The sequence below is a fragment of the Platalea leucorodia genome, assembly GCF_965183815.1.
Source record: "Platalea leucorodia genome assembly, chromosome: 1".
NCBI classification, from domain to species: domain Eukaryota; kingdom Metazoa; phylum Chordata; class Aves; order Pelecaniformes; family Threskiornithidae; genus Platalea; species Platalea leucorodia.
In genome coordinates this window covers 114,022,782-114,042,777 of record NC_138823.1, presented here as the reverse complement: position 1 = coordinate 114,042,777, position 19,996 = coordinate 114,022,782, and the positions used below count along the sequence as shown (strand labels likewise).

The window sequence follows — 19,996 nt, the reverse complement described above, 5'->3', positions numbered from 1 at the left end:
GGGTTTCCTTAAATGGGATGAGTTGCATTTGGGAAGTCTAATATCGAATGTATATGGTATGCGTGTTGGCAAAATGATGCAGAAATAATGAAGGATGATAATGCCTTGCTCTTACAGTCTCCTCCTCTTCAGTGGACCTCAGCGTCCTTCCTGTAGGTAGGTGGTAATGCTGTGCTGGTTCTCAGACAGAGACGCTGAGATAAGGAGTAGGGAAATGATTACCTGTCACCTATGAAACATGTGGCTGAGCTTCTGGGTCTTACTGATGAATCAGTAAGACTGGGTTGTCTTATCGACAAGGTCAAAAAGTGCCAAAAAGTTGGTAAAACTCTAATAATGTAAGCTTTAATTCAGTATAGGCTGTTCCCTTTCTGTCAATATAATACAACTTTTTATGGAGCCGTGTCTAATCTCACTGGAATTAAAATGAACCCTGGCATTTTTTCTACTTTGGAAGAAGAGTTTAAAGATTTGTGATTTTACCTCAAAATGTTTTTTAACCCTTCCCCCCACCCCACCCCCCTCCCCCAGTGAAAACTGCCTTTTGCAGTAATGGATGCAAGGCTTCTAGTTTTCCTGTGTATGAAAAGCACTCTTGAATGTGCAGAAACAAGAGAGTGAATTGGTAAATTGTTGCACAAACTCAGCAGCACAGTTTCAGAGCCTAAGCCCAGTTATATGCCCTCTTGCCCGCAACAGATCCCAAAGCAGAAACCCCACTGATTTTTTATAGATGTATAAATCTGCAATTTTATTTTTTTCCCATGGGGTAGGAGAATCTCTGTGCAGGCAAGACGGTCTGTTTTTACTTTGCCTGGCTGGATTTTGAAGTAGTCAAGTTACATGACTAAGAACTGATCTAAGTCCTTTAAACAGGGGCTCGCTTGATTAGGCTAATTAATGTATTTTCACATTTCCACAAGCTACTCAGATTGTCAGTGTGTGGACTTTCACAACTGGAGCTGGAAGCATCACCAGCGAGCGTGTTGTCACCGGAGCCTGTATTCCCTCACATGGAGAACTCCTCTGTTGCAGGCTCTGCTTCTCAAAAGGCAACTTTCGCAATACGTGACAAAACGTGTTAAGGCTAGGACAATGTTTTGATGGTTATTTTCCCTCTGCTCTAGTGGCTTCAGCTGAAAGCACCACATCAATAACCTTAACTAAAGAGATGCATGCAGGGGATGTTGGCAGAGTGTGAGAGGTGATTGATAGGGTCAGTGCAACGAAGGAAATCCCTGCCCTTCCTCCTGCCCAGAGCAGGGACCCTGTAGGTGTAGAGAGGAATGCCTCATACCTTGGTCCCTGCTGTGCCTGGGGTCAGTACGGGGGTGCCTCAGGGGACCCGGAGGCAGGCGTCCTATTGCAGAACTGAGTTTTAACCTCCCCTGTGTAAACCTCTTGAGTTTGATCCATAGGTCCTGTTTCAGGCCTCATGCATTATGAATAACGTGTTCTCTTTTAATGTATTGTTTGTGGTTCTTGTTGAAAGGCATCGATATATCCGTGACTAACGTGTTGGGCTTGATCTCTCGTCAGTGTATGGACCTCCCCTGATGTGTTTTGGGGTGCTTTAGGCAGTGGTTCCTTACAGATTTATTTATTTTAAAAGTGGGGTTTGCCCCAGTTGAAGCCTGACAGCCTGTGCTGCGTGTCGTGCTCTCAGGAAAGCAGGCTGACTGCAATGAAGCAGATGGCTGGTTGCCAGGAGTGAGTCGCTCACTTTCTGTAATTTACCCTTCCTTTTTTTTTTTTTTTTTTTTAAATGGTTTGGCTTGGTTGGGTTTTTAATCAGAGCCAGCCATTCTCCAATAGCCTGTTCTCTCTCACACGCCTGTGTTTGTGTGTGTGCGGGAGAGAGGGAGGCAGAGAGAGAAGCCGTGCCTGGGCTATGCTGACAGACGACTTTTTCCTCAGTTGTCAGGTTTCGAGCCTGTCGGCAGCGCTGCTGGTAAGTGGAAAAAAAATAATGCCGGGGTGGGGGGAGCGAGCCTGGAGGGACCGTGGGCTGCCACTCGCGTGGCGGCGGCGGTGGGCAGCCTCGTAGGCAGTGCGCAGCCCTGGGACCCCTGCAGCCGCCCGACTCCCCAGCTGCCCGTGCAGACAGCTCAGTTGTCAGCAAGGGATTTTCCTCCCCTCCTCCCTTGATAAAGATCCCTCAGCTGGTATTACTGATTGTATCCTTGGCTTATTGAAAATTAAAAAAAAAAAGGGGGGAAAAAGAAAAAATCCGTGTGGGTTTCCAATCTGGAGATGAGCCTCTAATCCCCTCGGTCAGCCTGAGGATGGTGGCATGCTGGCGCAGCTGCCCCCCGCGTACACCTGAGCGCTGGTGGGCTGCCCAGGCAGCCCCGCTCGCGGGGAGGGGGGAGAAGTGGCTGCCAAAAATGTTGGCCGCTCCCGGGCAGCGTTAAAGGTGGAGCGTGTGCATGTGTGGGGGGCAGCATCCGTCCTCGACGAGCTTTAATCAAAGCGGTAACCTGCAGCTATGGAGTCACCGACTAAGGAGATCGAAGAATTTGAGAGCAACTCCCTGAAATACCTGCAGCCAGAGCAAATAGAGAAAATCTGGCTTCGTCTCCGAGGCTTGTAAGTAGTACTTTTTTTCATATCCCTCTCCCGTTTCTTCTTATTGTCAAAATTATTGTAGCACTTTCTTTTTCCTGTCTTGCCAGTACCTTCAAAATCTCCCAGCAGTTTCCACACCTGTTCTCCATAAATACAGTGACTTAATCTTAGCAAAAGATCTATGTGCTTCCTTAAATTGAACTGCTTGTTACATTGAACAAACATTTTCCAATGGGAATGTAGAAATGTCATTAATGAGACATTGCAATATATAAGCAGTTACTGAGATGCTACTTACTTTAGCTGCTATACTAGAAAAGTTTTGTTATAGCCTGAGTGGCACTTAATTGGATCCTCTGTTTTCAATAATCTTACCCTTAGATGCAACATACAGGAGACTTTTTTTCCCCTGTAAATGTACACCATTTCTGTCACTGACATGGGTAATAAGGACAAAATAGTCAGAGAAGGCACAACGGGAAAACATTTTTAACAGCGTTTGTAATGGCAGCAAATTCATGTTCCGTGGATTGGATTGTACTTATTAATTTATACATTAAGCCTGACTTGCCATGAAATGATGGGACACTGCCTCCTGAGTAGAAAAAATGTACCTGTGCTTAAAGAAGAACTTGGCACTGCAGAAAAGTAAAAGTTTATAGGCTGTAGTGTTTACGTAGCTTATTTAGAGTCAATGTCTGGCGTCTCGTTCAGATTCTCAGTATGTAAAATACTGTCTACCAGCAGCAAGATCTATTACTGGCAGCAAAGCATTTATTTGCCCATCAGTTTTTGGCCAAGGCAAAGAGGAGCATTACCATGTTAAGCTGCATCCCTCCCTGTGTTCAGAACTGTTTTTTTTTTTTTCCTTCAGCCTCACATGTTAGAGTTATTAAAATTTCAGCCCTCAAGGGAAAGCGGGGAGGGGGGGAAGGGAGCAAGGAGGCTAGGAAACAGCAGAAGCAAGAAAATGTAGAAAGAGTAGGCTAATAACTGAAAACAAATGGGTCCAAGTTAAACTTGAGTTGCTCTTTGAGTGTTATTTTGTCTGAGCAGTGATGGCATATTTTGTAAAGCATATCCAAAACTTCTGTAGGACTCCAGGCAGTCTAAGAGACGTGCATGAATATGTATTTCTTTCAAGGCGTCACTCCAGGAAGCCTGTTTTGTGAAGGAACTTAATCAAAGTAGATGACAGCTGTCTTGTAAGCCTTCCAAATAGAACAGCCACACAAAACAAACCCTCTTATTTTCAAGTCTGTGCCATGCTGTAGTATTAGGAGTCCTTCAATTTCTGTCTAATATGGAGTTTAGGAGCATGCCGGTTTGGATTCCACCTGAAGTTCACAGATAATTCTTCAGCAGCATTGTAGTTCAGGATCTCTCCTGCTGTTAGTACAAGGCAGTGTCTGCATATTATACATCAAGCTCCGGTCTCTTCTATGTTTTGAAAATTTGGCAAAACTAAGACTTATTCTAGATTTGTAATAACTAAACCTCAGGCTGTTTTTCAGTATAGCCCTCTCTGTTGGCAGTGTGTGTGAGTGTAACAAACACATTCTTTCTCCTACTGAGTTTCAAGATTTCCTTGTCTAAAGAGGAGATAGATTTTCTGTAGAATTCTTGATCACAAGATGAAAACTGAAATGTGTTCTGCTCTAATTAAAGACTGTAGAAGATTTTCCATTCCCAGTCATTTTATGGAGGCTTTTAGCGCATGCATACACACACACAAACTGGTTGCAAACGGAGGTTTGGCATCATGTTCCATGTTTTTTCTTGTCCGTTTTTATGCATGCCTGTCTGTGTAAGAATGATTAGATGTGCACAGCCATCTTAATTAACTCTTAAATAAGACGCTTCATCCTGGAGAGATCAAACACTACTTGAGAAGACGCCTCTATCCCCTGCCCCTTGTACACCGGCAGCCGTGTCGCAGAGGAATTAGTTACGACGAACAACAGTGCTACGAGAGCAGTGTTACACACGTAGTGAGAGAGCACGCTGTCGGCTGAAGTCGCCCGGGGAGTTGTAGTCTGCAGCAGGCAGATACCCAGTAGGTAACTTGATCCTGATACGGCTTCTTAAATGAGAAGGGCTGTGATGATTTAAACAGTCTCAGGTGCTCAGTGTTGGGCTGGACATCTCCTTGGTAGGACTTCACTCATGGCAAATCTGGTACCTTCCTCCCCATCGTCCCACCCCCAGTGCCAGCTGGTGGGTTTACTCACCGTGACTCAGTGGACAAACCAATATTCATCACCTCTTGCAATACCTGGCTTTTCCAGGGAGCGGGGAAGGGGGCTCTTTTAATTTTCACCCCATCTCAGCCTGCTTGGTTTGAAGGGAATGGAAACCCAAAGGCTGCAAAAGGGTGGTTAAGCTGAGGCTCTTTTCAGTCTCCCTGAATGTAGTGTGTTTTCTGCTTAAGCAAGTCTGGTTTTTTTGCCATGTGCCTGGTACAGTTCTGTCCTGCGGGATGGTTGGCCTCTGGAGGTCTGGGCATGGGGCTTGTATTTTCAAGGAATAGGGATGTCTTTTGGACAGCGGGCAAAGGGCAGGTTTTTGTGAGGCTGAAGCCAGGTGTCTGTTGCAACATGAGTCGTATGTTGCTGTAAGAGCCAGACAAGATATTGAATTGGCCTCTGAAGTGGAGTGGAAGGATTTCCTCCTCCCTTCCCATATGTATCTCTCCAAGATGTGGTTTCTTGGTCAGGACAGCCTGGTTGCTTTGTAAGCGTAGCAGTATGAGGCAATGGTTCTTAGGCCATATACAGATTACTTTTGCTTTTACTGTTTAAGAATGAGCTAAAATGCTAATGCAATAACATACTGAAATGCTTTTACTTGACACATATATATTCATGGCTTAGTGATTCTGTGCAGCAATTTATAAGAGAATCAAGTCAGTGGACCTGTAGTGTTCTCTCAGGTTTAAGGGAGAGTGATAAATTGCCTCACTGGGCAGTAAGTCATCTGTGGCAAAATATTTGGGTGTCTCAACCCAGGGATCTATGAAATAAACATTGTCTTTTATACATGACCTATTAGATATTAATTTAGGTTTAATCACAGCTTAGAATAGAATCTTTTAGTAGTTTATTATTAATAAACTTCCAGGAAAGGTTTCTGAATAAGCTGTTTCCTGGGCAAAGGACATGGTTTAGTGGGGGACTTGGCAGTGGTAGGTTAATGGTTGGACTCGATGATCTTAAGGGTCTTTTCCAACCTTAACGATTCTGTGATTCTATGAAAGGTACCATTGGAGGTATATGAAACTCTCTTGGGAAAATCTTGAAAGTTGAGAACTGACAATTTTGCCCTTTTTTCTTATGTTGTGCCAGAATGTCAGGGAGAGGTTTATTCCAGATTTCTCCTTGTAGGAGCTCACTCCAGCAAAACGGCTGTGTGCACCAGGCATGCAGCCACCAGAGTCCTGTCTTCCCTGGGAAGGAATGCACCAGCTTTCCCTGCAGCAGGGACCTCTCAGAAGCAGAGCCGCTTCTGAGTTTCATCGTCGTCGTAAATGAATCAGACTGGAGCAGCTTTACATCCCTTCAGGGGTATCTCAGCTGGGGCTTTCCCTCTTGGCTGCAGGAGGGCTGCCTGCCTCCCAGGAGTGCCACTGGGCGCAAGTGGTGCCTCCCCAGCACCCTGTGCCTCCCTGTCCCCACAAGCACACACGCGCTCCCATTCCCTGGCTGCTGATGGGCTGCCAGCTGCCTCTGCGGAGTGCTGGTGTATACGTGCACTCCTGCTGAGCGTGTGTTTAATTCAGGAGTGGATCTTCTCGGTTCCCCAGCTGCTGCTGGGCTGCAGGAATGTCTGTCTGTTTCCTCACGTTGGGCTTGCCTTTGAACAGTTGCCTCTTGTTCCCAAGCAGTGCTCACCCATGAAGGCTGACAAGCTCAGCCTGCAAGAAACCGTGTTTCTTAAGGATGTGTTGATTGTTTGCTTATGGCTCTCAATAGCTGCTGCTGCTGGCAGAAAAAGGGTCTTAAGTCTCTTGCTCTGTTCTGTCTTCCTTGCCCCATGGATCCTGTCCAGAAGGCAGTCTTTTATTCAGACTTGCCTTATTCAGCTCGGGGCTTGGACGCTGTATACACAGGAGTTACATATGAGCCTGCCCTTCACTCTCCTAAGGTTGCTAATAACTCACTCTGTTAAGCTTGGACCTTCTGTTCTGCAAAACGTATCGGTTAAGATTAGGTGGAACCCATTACAGGGCACAGTTAGCAGCAGAGCTTGGAGACCTGATTCCAAAATTTGACTGCATGGTTGCTTTTCAAGCTGATGGTTTCTCTAGGGAGGTACGAGCAGTGGTGGCTGTGTTGGGGCGTTCTTGTTTTAGCACTTGGACCCCTAGCTGTAGGACTGTGAACTCCCATCTGCTAATTAGGACTCTCAAAGCTCCATGAAGTGGCTTCAGTTACCTCACGATTTCCCAAGAACAGAGAAAGCACTGAAGCCCTTTTCAACACTAGGATTGGGTGTCGTGTCTGACGGCACTGAAGAATGCAGAGGCATATATCCAAAGAGCTTTGCTAGTTTCAGTAGAGATGTGCTAGTTTACGGCAGCTGAAGACCCAGCTTGGAGATATTTTCGGTTTGATTTTGGTTGCTTTTATGCAGAAAAATAAAACCTTGGTTTCTAGCTATTACAGTAGTACCAGCATCACTGGCATCTGCTGGTGCCCCTGCAATGCTTTAAGCATTGCAGAAGCAGAGGAGATACAATGGACTTTAACCTTCTTCCCAGTAGGTGGGATTATAATGTTAAATTGCTAAATACATAATAAATCCCCTCATTGTCAGTGTAGTGCTTCCTCATGCTGCCGAAGATAACTACAAACAGCAGCAATCTCTGAACTGCAACTCAAATGGGATGCTTGACTTTGAACTCATTTTTTGGACTCTCCTGCTCAAACCTGTCAATGTAGAATTGGTCTGAGAAAACAGATAGGGAAAGAAGGTAGAAACACATGTAAATCAGTGTCTTCAAAAACTTCATGTTTTTGCTGAAGACCTAGAACAATATTTCAGCACTTAGGGCATATCCCCAGCTTCCTCTGCAAAGCACTGTGCATCCTATCGACAGTGAAGAGGTCCCAATGCAAACGTTTGTCTAAGATCCAGATTTGTTCTTGAAGTAAATGGTGAAGCAGCAACTGATTTCAATGGGAAAACATGGAGCCTTGGTGACTGAAGACGATCTGACAAGTGTTAGAGTGCCACCGCGCAGTTATCTGTTTCCCTGTCTTATCTGTATGTTCTCTATGATATTTTTAGGTTTCCTTAGTTGAAAAATGTCACATACAGAACAGCTGGTTCTGCCAGAGACAGTATCCTGATCCGCTTTGTTTTCGTGTATGTGGCCATTGTAAACAAGAAAACAGAGAGCTCCCTTCAATTCCAGAGGCACGCTTTACACAGTGGGCTTTGTCCCCAAACATTTTAGCTGGCAGCAGGCAGTAGAAGTTAAAAAAGCCCCTCAGAAAGCACCACTTTGTTAGGAAATGTGTAAATTAGTCAGGTTTCAAGTGGAAAATATGAATATGCTAATTTGTTTCCGGAGGTGAGAGAGGCACTCGGGCTATCTTTGGTCTTGGTTTCAGTCCTCCTGAACCTCCTGAGGGTCTAGATTTAAACGGAAGCCCTGTTCGCCCTGGGAGCAGAACTGAGCTACCTTCAACCATACTTAAATACAGCTACAGCCACCCTGTTTCTCGTTTGGCTTTCCTAATGAGCATAAACAGGGATTATTTGTCAGAGAACCGTGTCAGGAAACTTCTCTGTAGGCCTCTTAGGTCTAAATTTCACTTTTCCTGTGGTTGTCGTGATTCCTAGAAGGATTAAGAAGGTCTCACTGGTTAGCGAGTGGGTGCTAGGTACGTGCTGGAGGCAGCAGCGCTCCAGCATGGCCTAGAGGTTCTTAGTTTTGGTGAGCTACTCTGTGGGTATGAATGACTCAACTAGTTTTAAGGTTTGTCGGGGTCTGGTTGATCCATAATATTGTTCTCCCCGTGGTGTGAAGAAGATCTGAATTTTACCGTTAGACTAACCCGTAACAGCTTGTTTTATGCTGCCTGCAGTAGAGTCCTTGAAGGAGCAAGGGGAACAGGAGAAGTGCTGCCAGCTTCTAATCTCATGCCTGACAAATGGACAGAAGAGAGAATATATTCTAATAAATAGCAGAACAGCAACTTCAGAAGATGTTAATTAAAAAGTAGGTGTTTGGAGGTGTAGTAATTCAGTAAACTGATACATTTTGCCACAGTCCTTCCGTTGCTTTGTTCCACCCAGTGATTTTTATTTGAATCTTAAATCAATAGATGAGTCCTGTAGGTAACAAAAGAGAGAAGACTTCATGTTTAATACTAAAATGTTGACTAAGAAATAATATACACTCTCTAGTTTTTGCCATAATCATAAAAAAGCTTTTATTCTTCTGGAGGTAGTACAAATGAATCATACTTCCAGCCCAAAAAGCAATTATTTATTTCAGCAGTCATAAAAAGAAGACCACAGTCTGTCGTAGAAGGAAGGGGCTCCCTTTGTAATATTAAATTCAGTGCTTTTCAAATATCACTGCTATAAAGCTTTCAGTCCTGCATAGGAAACAAGGATATGAAAAAAGTTATTTTGGGGAAAACGAATTTAAACCTCAGGTCAAAGGGAAATTAAGAGTCTCTTTCTGGAATTCTTTTTTAAAACTGTCTCGGTGGGATAGGAGTCCATACAGAAAGGAATAAAACCTGATGGAAGACAGCACTGAAAAATCCTCTGCGTGTGTGTGTGCGTGTTTTAAAGGCTGTGAGGCCAGCTCATTTCCTAATCTGCCAGCTTTTGGTGGATTCAAACACTGTATTAAACCCAATTCAGCCCTTGAAAGAATTGTTATTTAGTGTGTTTCTTTTTCTTCCTGCAATTCATGTGAGATTTTCCTGTTCCATTCGCTCTTGTCTTGTTCCATCAAAAAATCACTTCAGCCCCTTCAAAATACTAGAAATGGTCTGACTCTGATCCTAACTGGTAGATGAGGGAAGGTTGAGGTTCACATATTAGGGCTGACCCATTAAACCACTATAGCAGCTGTGAAACATACCTCTACAGATGCGAATTGCTCTCAAAACACTGGGGATTTGGATAAAGTGGAGGTTTTCTAGAAGGGCTTGTTTAGATTCATAAGGCTGGTTTTGATCTCCCGAACTGTGCTGTAAATACTGGAAAGAAAGACCTCATTGATACCCATGCATTTGCGGGGAAGAAATTAGAATCCAGTTCCTGGTCTTTGGAGCATTTTTTTGTTTGTTTTCTTTGAAAAGCTAGGTTTTCCAAGTAATTGATGGCTTGAGAAAAATAGTTCAGCCCTGTGATGGTGCAAAATTTTCTCTGACAGTGTTAAGCTCAACTTTGTGCTTAAATCTGAATTGTAGCTGAGCAATAGGACTTCCTCCAGCAGACTCAGTACTGCTCCAGGCCTCTGCCAAAATTTGTCTGCAGTTGTCTTGGATATTTGAAAAGCAGATTCATTTTGGAGGTGTGATTATAAATACGAAGAAACCAGAATTAAAATTTTGCAGTAGATTAAGACTGCAGCTCAAACTCTGGTGAAACTGGTTATAATAAACTCATCTGGTTGACTTCAGTGGAATCAGGATTCCTCTAAAAAATTGGTAATGTCCATGTTGGGGATTTTTGCATTTTCCTGGCCAAGAAGTGGGGGTGCAGAGCTCTCAGAAAGCCATAGCTCTACATGGCTGTCAAGAAGAGGTTTGGAAGGCTGTGTCTCTGCCAAGGAGACCAATTCATGTCATAGCAGTCTGCCTTGCCTTCTTTGAGAGGACCTTCACGCCCAGCAATTGGTGACATTGGGTGGAGAAGCCCATGTGAGCTCAGGCATGCAGCAGGAGAGGACTGTCATAATCTTTCTTGGAGAGAGAGATGTAGGAGACAATTTAGTTATTAAGATGCATATAGACATGTATGATAAGTTCCATGCTTTTCTTCCATATCTGTCAAGCTGTGGAGTCATTTTGTTATTAATGTGACACTTTGAATGGCTATTAGTAGGTCTGTGTCATCACTTTAGGAGTGATTTCTTACACTCCTAGGGACAGATACTATTAATGCACAAAACTCCTAGCCAAGACAGAAAGTTGCACAATATCCATCTGTAGCACGAATCCTAGCTTGGCGCAAATCTCATTTCAACACCAAGATCAGCACAAATTAAACCTAAGATCTGTGCAATTTTTAGCAGCTAAGGCTGTACAGAGCCCTTGAGCTACAGCTGTGGCACGCAGGGAGTCCCTGCAGAGCGCATGGCACAAGGTACAGCGAGCATCCAAGGGCAAAGGAGCAGAAGTAGAGCATAAACCCCCTTGCAAGGCTGAGCGTTTCAGACGGTTGCTGTAAATGATGCTCAGATCACACTTCCTCCCATGCCTCCTGTGGAGCAGCTGGTTTTCTGGGATTCACTAGCAGTAAGCAGTTACTGGTGTCTGCTAAGCAAAGAGTCTGAATACACAATTTAAATATGCTCCTATACACATATTGATGCAGCAGGGACAGCTACAGTCAGATGGGAGAACTCTCTTTTTTTCAGACTTGCTTGAAAAGTGAAAGGAGAGGAAGATGTGGGGGTTGAGGCTGGGAGTGGAGAATTGGGAGATCATCTACAAAAGAGCACACTGACTCATAAAAAGGGTGGAGAGGAGAACCACAGAGAGCTTTTTTTTTTTTTTTTTTTTAAAAAAAGGTGGTGGGGAAGGAGATAGTCCTGTGAGTTCTTCAGGTCCCTACATGTAAACATTTGTTAGATTTATTTACTTCAAGATGAAAATAGCTCACAGCACAACATATATGCAATTCATTTAGGAGTTTGAGTTTTGCTGAAAATCACAGGGACAAGGGCTGCCTTTAAGGGCATTTGAAAATGCTGCCCAGTCTGTAGCGCAGTATTTTTTGCCTCACTCAGATTCTAACAGGAGACCTTGAAGGAAAGCCTGGGTGCTGCAAGAACACCTCTGGTTATAAATGCTGCACAAAACACAGCTTCAGTGTCACCTTCTGAGCATGTCTTCGTTCAGGCAAATGAGGGTCTCTTCTTCAGGATGCCATTGCTTTGTTTCTTTAGAGGATGGGGGAACTTTCTTTGGTATCTTGGCCACATTCTTGTTGTAACACCAGTCAAAATTCTCCCTCCCAGTGTTCCCATTAGCATTGTCTGGGCAGTCATCTTTCCTTTCCCTCTTTGCACTAGTGTTCCAGGTGCAGAGAGCCTATGGATTTGGATGCAGTTTGACTGGATGTGTAGATGAAGTCACTCATGTCGTACAGAGAGCGTCTTTAAAGTGCTTTGCAGAGAAAGGCTTTTGTATACGTGCTCAGTGATCTCTAGAAGACCTGTTTCTAATTAGCTCAACTGCAGTGAAGATATCTTCTTGCAAATGGAGAAGAATGAAATTCCTGAGTTATGCAAATTTGCTGAATAACTTGGAGTAAATGATCATAATGGTCCCACCTAGCCTCACAATCTATGAAACATCAAATTGCATTTTGAATTACCTATTTACCTTATGGAGGCACATCTGCTCCTCTTCTGGGCCAGAGGCAGGGAACTTGGCTCCTCCCTTACAGCAGCCAAACTTTTAAGAACTAGAGTCGCTGTCGCAACCATGGCACCTGGTATGTGGAAAGGACAGGACTTGCTTATTTAAATACATCTTTATATCGGAGGCTTCTGAAGACACCCCCCCCCCTCATGGTTGCTGTGGCATCTAGATGCTTGTGAGACAGCTGGTGACAGCATGGAGTAGGGCCTTAAGGAATAGAAATCTTGCACAGCCTCCTCCATTCTCTGTATGCATGCTCAACGCCTGTTCCCATCCACCCACCCGTCCGTCCCAGTTCCCTCTCCTGAAGTTTCCCCCTGTGTGGCGAGGAATTCCCACACCAAGACTGCAGGGCAGCGTTTCTGAGCTGCAGATGGCGGCGGATGCCGCCTCCCTCCCTCTCCTCCTTCCCCTCTTCCATCCCTCTGCCCTCATGCCTAACCCTGCGGAGCCAGCTGTGTGCCACCACACCCGGGTCATTCATGCCCGGCAGGGATGAGGAAGGAAAGATGGGCAACCTTCTTTACTCTGTGCAGAGAATAATGTTGTAGTGATACAGAAACGGTGTTGGCAGAGTAGCAGGCAGTCTGCTGAATGTGCTGAGCCCTGCTGCAGCCAGCAATTTTGAGGACAGGAGACTCCATGAAACTACTTTTCCTCTGCAAACAGGCTTGCACTGGCTATCCCAGAGGCCCATCGTTGTTCAGATGACTTCCCTCTGTAACATCGCTGCTCCTGGAGAAACACAGAGTGCTGGGAAGCCCAGAAAAAGATCATTGGCTCTTCATAAGAAGTTTAAATGTTGCCTTTTCCTAAAAGTGACATTTAATAATTGGTCTGTTAATGAGGAAGCACTGTCAGGACAACAGCAGTCCTGGCTGGCTACACAAAGTAGTGTTGCTAAAAGGCTTGAATAATTTTTAAAAATGACCAGCGTGCTGAAGGAGGGGATGGTTGGGAGGTGGGGATGGGGAAATGAACCTTCTTTTGGAAAGGGAACACCGCATCTTTGTGCGGCAATTTTTTCACCCCATGTTTAGGCTTGTTCAACAATAATCCGAGTGTTTCAGTCTGTAACCCAGAGTCAGGAGAGGGCCTGGCACAAAAACATGAGATTTAAAATTCTGCGTCACACCAGCTGTCTACTAGCAGACAGAGGGAGTGGGTTGTGTTTGGGGGGAGGAAGGCTGGAGGGGGAAACAATAACAAGCAACAGGCTGATAGATTTACTAGAGCTTAGGGCAAGATGCAGATTTGTTTAGTGACTTCACGCACGTGGCTGGTCTGGTCTGATGTAATTCCAGTCCATGTTTCCTGTCTTGATATTTAATCCAGGGTATGAAGAATGATTCCCACCCCCCCCCCCCCCCTCGTTGTGCATGCTGTAACTAATCACAGAGCCACCCTGCATGAAACAAACTGGACAGCTGCCTCTTTGGCCCCTGCGGAATCTGAATATGTTCGTTTTACATAGTAGCAGTGATTAAAATAAGTTTTTAATCTGTACATGCTTGTTTCTTCCAGAGTCTAACAGCTTTTTACCACTGGGGGAATGGAACTCCAGCTTAAGAGTATTACATGCTTCTAACATACACGATACATCAATATTGCCCCTATATGTGCTCTGCAAAATTCTGCTTTACTTTATTCCAAGAGGAACTGTTGTTCCCTTTTACGCTCCTTGTTGATACGACTCGTTTTCACAAGCTCTTTTCTTAGTGAAACCAACAGGATATAACTAAAGAATGCACAGGAAAGGTTGTGTACATGCTCCCTTTTTTGAGACATTGTAATAGCAAGGAAGTGGCATCCCACTTGCAGAGGTCAGTGTTGGCGTGTAAACACACTGGGAAGCACATCTATGCTCAGAGCAGCGGGGAGGTATGCTTCCCTCCTGGCCCCTCCGATCCCATTGTGCAATAAGCGCCACAATCTCTTCCAGTGGGAGAGGCTACAGAATAGGCTTGTTGAAGTACCACCCATCCTGTACTTTGCAGGTCATCACCTTTACTAATTTCAGAGCCAAATGTTCCATAACTCATCTGGAGTGTCCAGCTAGAAAGCAACACTCGGTCAGACTAAGTATATATGTATTTTTCAAATAGTAAATGTGCGAAGGTCATACACTATGGTGATTTGACAATCCTTATCTTTTTTTTTTTTTTGTAAGCATGAATACTGAGAACTGCTCTATATTCTTTTCAGACCTTAGGACTTTATTTTCCTGAAATGTACTTTCCTGTAACTGGTTGTTTTATGAGTACACACTTTTCTTGGGAATGTGATGTGTGTGAAGCACAAGAGAATTTGCTTGTTGTGTACTAAAAAAAAAAACAGAACGAGCAGTAGATCGTATTCTTTTGAAAGGGTTAGATTTTCAGAAACAGACCCATTTTACTTTTTTATTTTGTATTTTTCTTCAGGTAAATCCACACCAACTGCAATGGCAGGGTTTTTTTGTTGTTTTTTGATTGTTTATGGTTTTGGTTGGTTTTGCTTTTTTTTTTTTTTTCCATGAGGAGTGATGGAAAACTGAGTAAATACAGAGGAAGAGCCTCAAGACTTAAGTAATTGTACTGCCTCTGTACAAAATTTACATGAATGAAATAATATTTTTAGAAGCTTTTAGAACGACGTTTGCTGACTTTTTTTGTAGTTAAGATGGCAACACATTAAAATCCCAGTCCAGTCTGTTGCCCAGTACAGGGCAGTTCCAATACTGAATTTGAATTTGCCCTTCTGATTTGGCCTTACTGAAAACCTCATTTGGTGACGAAGCTGGAGCGCTCAGCTGTCCCTGCAGGGTTTCCAGTGCTCCCTGCAGATCCCTGTACCTCAGACTGTCTTGCTGAAAACCTTCCTATACATACAGTATTCAATGCAGACCAATTAAGTAAACTTTTCCTATGCTGCTTTTTCTCCTCATTTGTGCACATACTGTGCCATGGAAAGATACACAGCAGTTACCTTGCCTCTTCTGATAGACAGTGGTGCTTATCAAAGTTCGAGCAAGCCACGGTTGCCCTTTGTTGAAATGAAGCTAAACAAAATCATGACAATTGATCATAGATCATCTTTATGTCAGCCAAAAATAAAATACCTTTAACTAATACACCTCTCATGCTACTGCTTGAATAAAAGCATTATAGCTGTATAGGGTCCTGCCCAACCCTCCTGCCCGAGGTCAACAGGTGGCTGCATTATACGAGCCTTGGGAGATGAGATCAAGCCATGGGTCGAGTTTGTAGTGCCAAGTAGGTCAAGTTAGTCGTATCCTCGTTAGCTGCAGGAGCAAATCTCAAGAGTGACTCCCTTCTTACCACCTCCCTTTCCCCTTTCTTCCTTCCCCCTCCCCATACTTGAATCCCTGCTTTGCTAGGGAATTGGTGCCCAGCACTCTGGCTGCGTGAACAACAAAGGAATTTGGACTCGAGTGCAATTTAAGGTCATCAGGTCTCATAAGAGCTTATAGTATAATAGCGTCGTTAATGTTTGTCCACTCAGATCATATCCATAGCACCCATCTGTAACACCTCCAGGCTCTGTCCACTCTACTAAACGGGTAGAGAAGGGAATCCAGCTACCTTGAGCTGTACTGCAGAAGAAATTCCTCACCGCCTGTGCTATCACAGAGGGTTTTCTGTAAGGAGAATTTGAACACATTGCCTCTCCAGCTATGCTTCACGTGCACTTGGTAAACACGTTAGACCCCAAATGACCAAGTGGGAAACTGGCCGTTAGGCCACAGATAAGAGCCCTATCATGGCAAAAGGCCACAGCAAAGCAGAGGTAACACAAGAGGCATCGATTGATCATTCGTATGTCCTAACAATTGCAATCCATTTTGGAGATGAAGCTGTAAGTTTGCTTTTTACCCAGTTGTTTAGAAAACTCAGTAGCTAGACTGCTGAAATTCAGTGGTCATCCAGATCAGCTAAAATTTATCAAAATAGCATTTTCCTTGGGCAAAATCAGTGAGGATATTTTCTGACCTTGAGTTATTTACATACATTATTTACTGCTTGCGAGTTGAGTGCAAGCTTCACTTCCACTTTGTAGCAGTACTTCTTGTTTCCAAGATGTGAATGTTTTCCCCTCCTTTTCTGGCTGTAAATCTGTTGTGCCTCTCAACTGTCTTGTCTCTGTTTCTACTGAAATCATCGTACCTGTTTCAAGCTGTGAACATTTCTTGTCTTTGTATGCCTGCGCTGCACATGCCCATACTTAAGAGCATACAGACTCTGCTTAAAATGAGACAAGGGACTGTGTCATCCTCTCATGATTTAACTATGTCCCCATGTAGTTCAGGGTCCAATTTAAAATGACTCCTATTGTTTTTTAAAAATCTCACATAAACCCTCCATCAAATTTCAAGTACCAGCGGAAATCTTTTCTTCTTTCCTCACACACTTCTTACAATTTCTTGTCCTCTGCTGTCACTAGCGTCTCTGATTGTATTGTTTTTAACTTAGCACAGTATTCTGGTAAACAGCCCATGTGCAAGAAAAAATAAATAACTTTTTTTTTTTTTTTTAAATTGACTGGAGAGTGAGTAAAGCAAGAAAGCTGATCTTCCTGTTTCAATTAAGGAATTAAAAGCCCAGCAGGAGTTGATGGCATCATACCCTTTGAAGTCTGGCGATCTCAATATATTTCTGAGTTCTGGTCAGGGCTCCTGCAGGATTCTGAGCTTTGACAGACGCTGGTCCATAGTCTGTGCTGTGCTGTGCTGTGAGATTGGGTTTTTGTGAATTGATTTATAAATGGTTATTAATATAGGCTTTGGTAACGTAACGTAAATGCATCACTAATCCTGTGATGTTGACGATTAATTGGTAATGCACTGCATGATTCAGAATATCGAGCTGCTGGGAGAGAAGGTTTGCGATTTATTGAAGTGATCCCATCAGTCAGAAAAATCTAGCTTGATCTCAGCCCCCAGCCTCCTCTCCTGGGGAGTGATGCACAGGGGGACGGCGCCTACCCCCGGTACGAACTGCTACGCCACCGTGATATGGCCAGAGAGGGCACCTGGGCTCAGGAGCTGGGAAATGCTCTTGAACCTCTTGCCTAGACGTGGCCATCGAGGGGAAACCTTGGGGATTCTGGACCGATGAGCTGGAAGGATTTGGGGACAACAGCAGTAAACATGAATTGCGGTTGGCTCTTAGAGAAAAAGGAAGGGGAGGGATATCATTCAGTAAAACCATAGATTCACTGATGGGTAACAAAAGAGCAGGAAGAGTCTTCCAGATTTGACCTGTAGACAGACTTGTTTCTCTTTTGCCAAATTTCATCACTTATCTCACTGTTGGTTTGCTAAACTATGAAACAGGCTTTTAGTAGTGTTATCTAACATCAGAAGCCCAGCTCTGGCAGGAAAGGAAAGAAAAGAAAAAGACCCATGAAAATGTGCATGTTACAAGGTGGATGTTTCATCGTGGTAAAGTGGCCTTTTCTCTCTGCCCTTCCGAATGAGCTGGTGAGAGGAGCCCTGCAGGGAAGCGGGGATGAATAGCTCTGGCTTGCGTGAGCTACCTACGTGGTGGGACTCCAGTACTGAAGGACAGACGTTGTTGGGTGCTTTTGTTAATGGATGATTAAGCTCCCACTCACATCTTAAACGTGCTAATTATAAAGCTTCTAAATATAGAAGAGGAAAAGTCCCTCTTTCCCCTCGAGCCTATGAATAACTCATTTTAAGTATTTGCTCGTGGCAACTGTTTTCTTTAACAATTGTGGTTCCTCTGAAGAAGTAGCTTTTGTAAAATGTTCCTCTTCAGGAAGGAGTTTCCTTTCCCTGCGCATAGCTCTGATCATGTTTACCAATGTCAGCAGCAAAAATAAGGGTACGGCAGGCAGGCTCTGGTGAGGCTCGCTGCATCAGCTGGAGGAGTTAATGACCTAGTAGTTTCTTTTGCCTCTCTGCCTCCACCACGGAGCGGGCAGTAAGGAGCACGCCTCGGCTGCGGCAGTACGAAACCCAGCGTCTTTGCTTAAAGCCCCCGTTATTGGCAGATTAAGCCAAGAGGCCGAACTTTGCACTGAAGCCGCTGGTGCCCAGGGATGCATTCGCGTCCGCCAGCCGTGCTGCGAGGGTGCTGACCCGTGGCAGGGCGCTGCACACAAGGCGGCTGCAGGCAATATCTTTTTAAACTGCTGAAGCAGATTCCCTTTAGCTAGTCTCTCAGTGCCCTAAAAAGTCGTTGCCCTCTTTTCTCACGAAGAAGCACTGATCCAGCCTGAAAGCAGATGCTGCGTTAGATCCAGGCTTGTATGTTGTCAACCGACGAAGGGGAGAGCACAGGCCACCGAGTTTTAAGGACTTCAAAAGATCTATCTGGCTTGCTAAACTGCTTTCACCAACTGTGTGTGCCCTCCAAACCCATTGCAATGGTCAAGCAAAACAAAACGCATTAGATTAAGCCACTGTGAGCACTGATTCTGAGCTTCAGCCTGAAAATTGAGTCACTTGACCGTCTCAGCAGCCTAAGGACATGCTTGTGGCACTTGGCATTCCTGAGCTGGGAAGCATTAACTCACTGAAAAGTGTCACCTGTGTGTACTTCAGGTCATTAACCACACATCCATCAGCTGGTGGCCTAAGGCTGATCACTGCACTGAAGTTACGAGCCTGCAGAGACCTTACCAAGGGCAGATGTAACCCTTAGTCTCTAGAAGCAGTGTGTGAGCAGAGCGTGATGCTCATTAACTTTCAGTTTTTAGTATAAATTTCCAGGGATGAAGTTAGGCAAAGATCCTTCTATTACTTCTGCAGCACCCACAGTTTTACTCCATATACTGAAAAGATGCCATTAATACCAAACCCTGTGGAATAACACCATGTTAACCAAGCCAGTATTATGAGTAAAAAAATTTAAGTGGTTTAGGTAATTCTTCAGAGGCCGTGTAGGAGTGAAAGAGCAATTCATCTAGCTAGTTGATATTCTGAGTTGTATGATTATGGGGCAAAAACAGAGCAGTTGGCAGAGTTACTTAATTCCCCCAACCCCTCCACCCTCACTCCTCTCCATACCTACTCAGTCACATTAACTCATTTGGCGCTCTCAGAAAAATAAGGCCTGAGAACATCATTAGACACAGTTTCAGACACCGTTTTTGTGTGTTTCTATTAAATTCTCTTAATCTCTAGGTTTCTAGATGCACAGGAAGTGTGGGAGCTTTTTGCAACAACTCAACAGTAGTGTTATTTGGGCTCCAGTTATGCCCCACTGGGGGCAATTGATGTGCAAAACCCCATACAGCTAAAGCCACAACCCTGAAGAGCTAACAAACTAATGGAAAAGGGTCTGAAGGGGAAATATAGGAAGAAAGCAATTTGCCTAGGGGTGCATCAGAATTAAATGGCAGAGGTAGAAACATAACCCTGGGAACAGATACTTAGCCGTAAAGAAGTTGACGGGCATTGAAGCACAGAGAGAAATTTTGCACGTCTGTTTATTTCAATGGGAATTGAGTGCCCATATAGCTGTAGCTAGCTACATCTTACGGTGCTTAAATACCTTCAAAAGTCTGTCCTAATTTTATGTTGGGCCAGTATATTGTGTTCCTCTGGCCACACAAAGAATCCAGTCATCCCCAAAAGAGCAGATACTGAAATAGCGGGCTCCACTCTCTTGTTGGCTTTATCTCATTTGAGTCAGAAATTTCATGCTACCCACCTTTTTGTTTAGTTTTGATTGTTACAAAATACCTATTTTTAAAACTCTTACTGGATTTATTTTCATTACTCTCCAGCAACCTTCTGTACTAGGACTGACTCACTTCATACTACACTCGTGCAGGTGTAA

General features: G+C 44.2%; 1 protein-coding gene across 3 annotated transcripts in view; it reads left to right on the top strand.

Moving 5' to 3' along the window:
• The window catches only part of PDE1C (phosphodiesterase 1C), a gene marked incomplete at both ends in the record, with an annotated part of 326,875 nt that overhangs the window by 111,876 nt on the left and 195,003 nt on the right, over nucleotides 1–19,996 (top strand). Inside the window, one exon of one of the 3 annotated variants that reach the window (XM_082320991.1) lies at nucleotides 2,489–2,589. The exons of the other annotated variants lie outside the window; for them this stretch is intronic. Within the exon in view, the coding sequence (XP_082177117.1) occupies nucleotides 2,489–2,589 (101 nt within the window). Of the gene's footprint in view, nucleotides 1–2,488; nucleotides 2,590–19,996 lie in introns of those variants that run through there. 3 annotated transcript variants of the gene reach the window in all.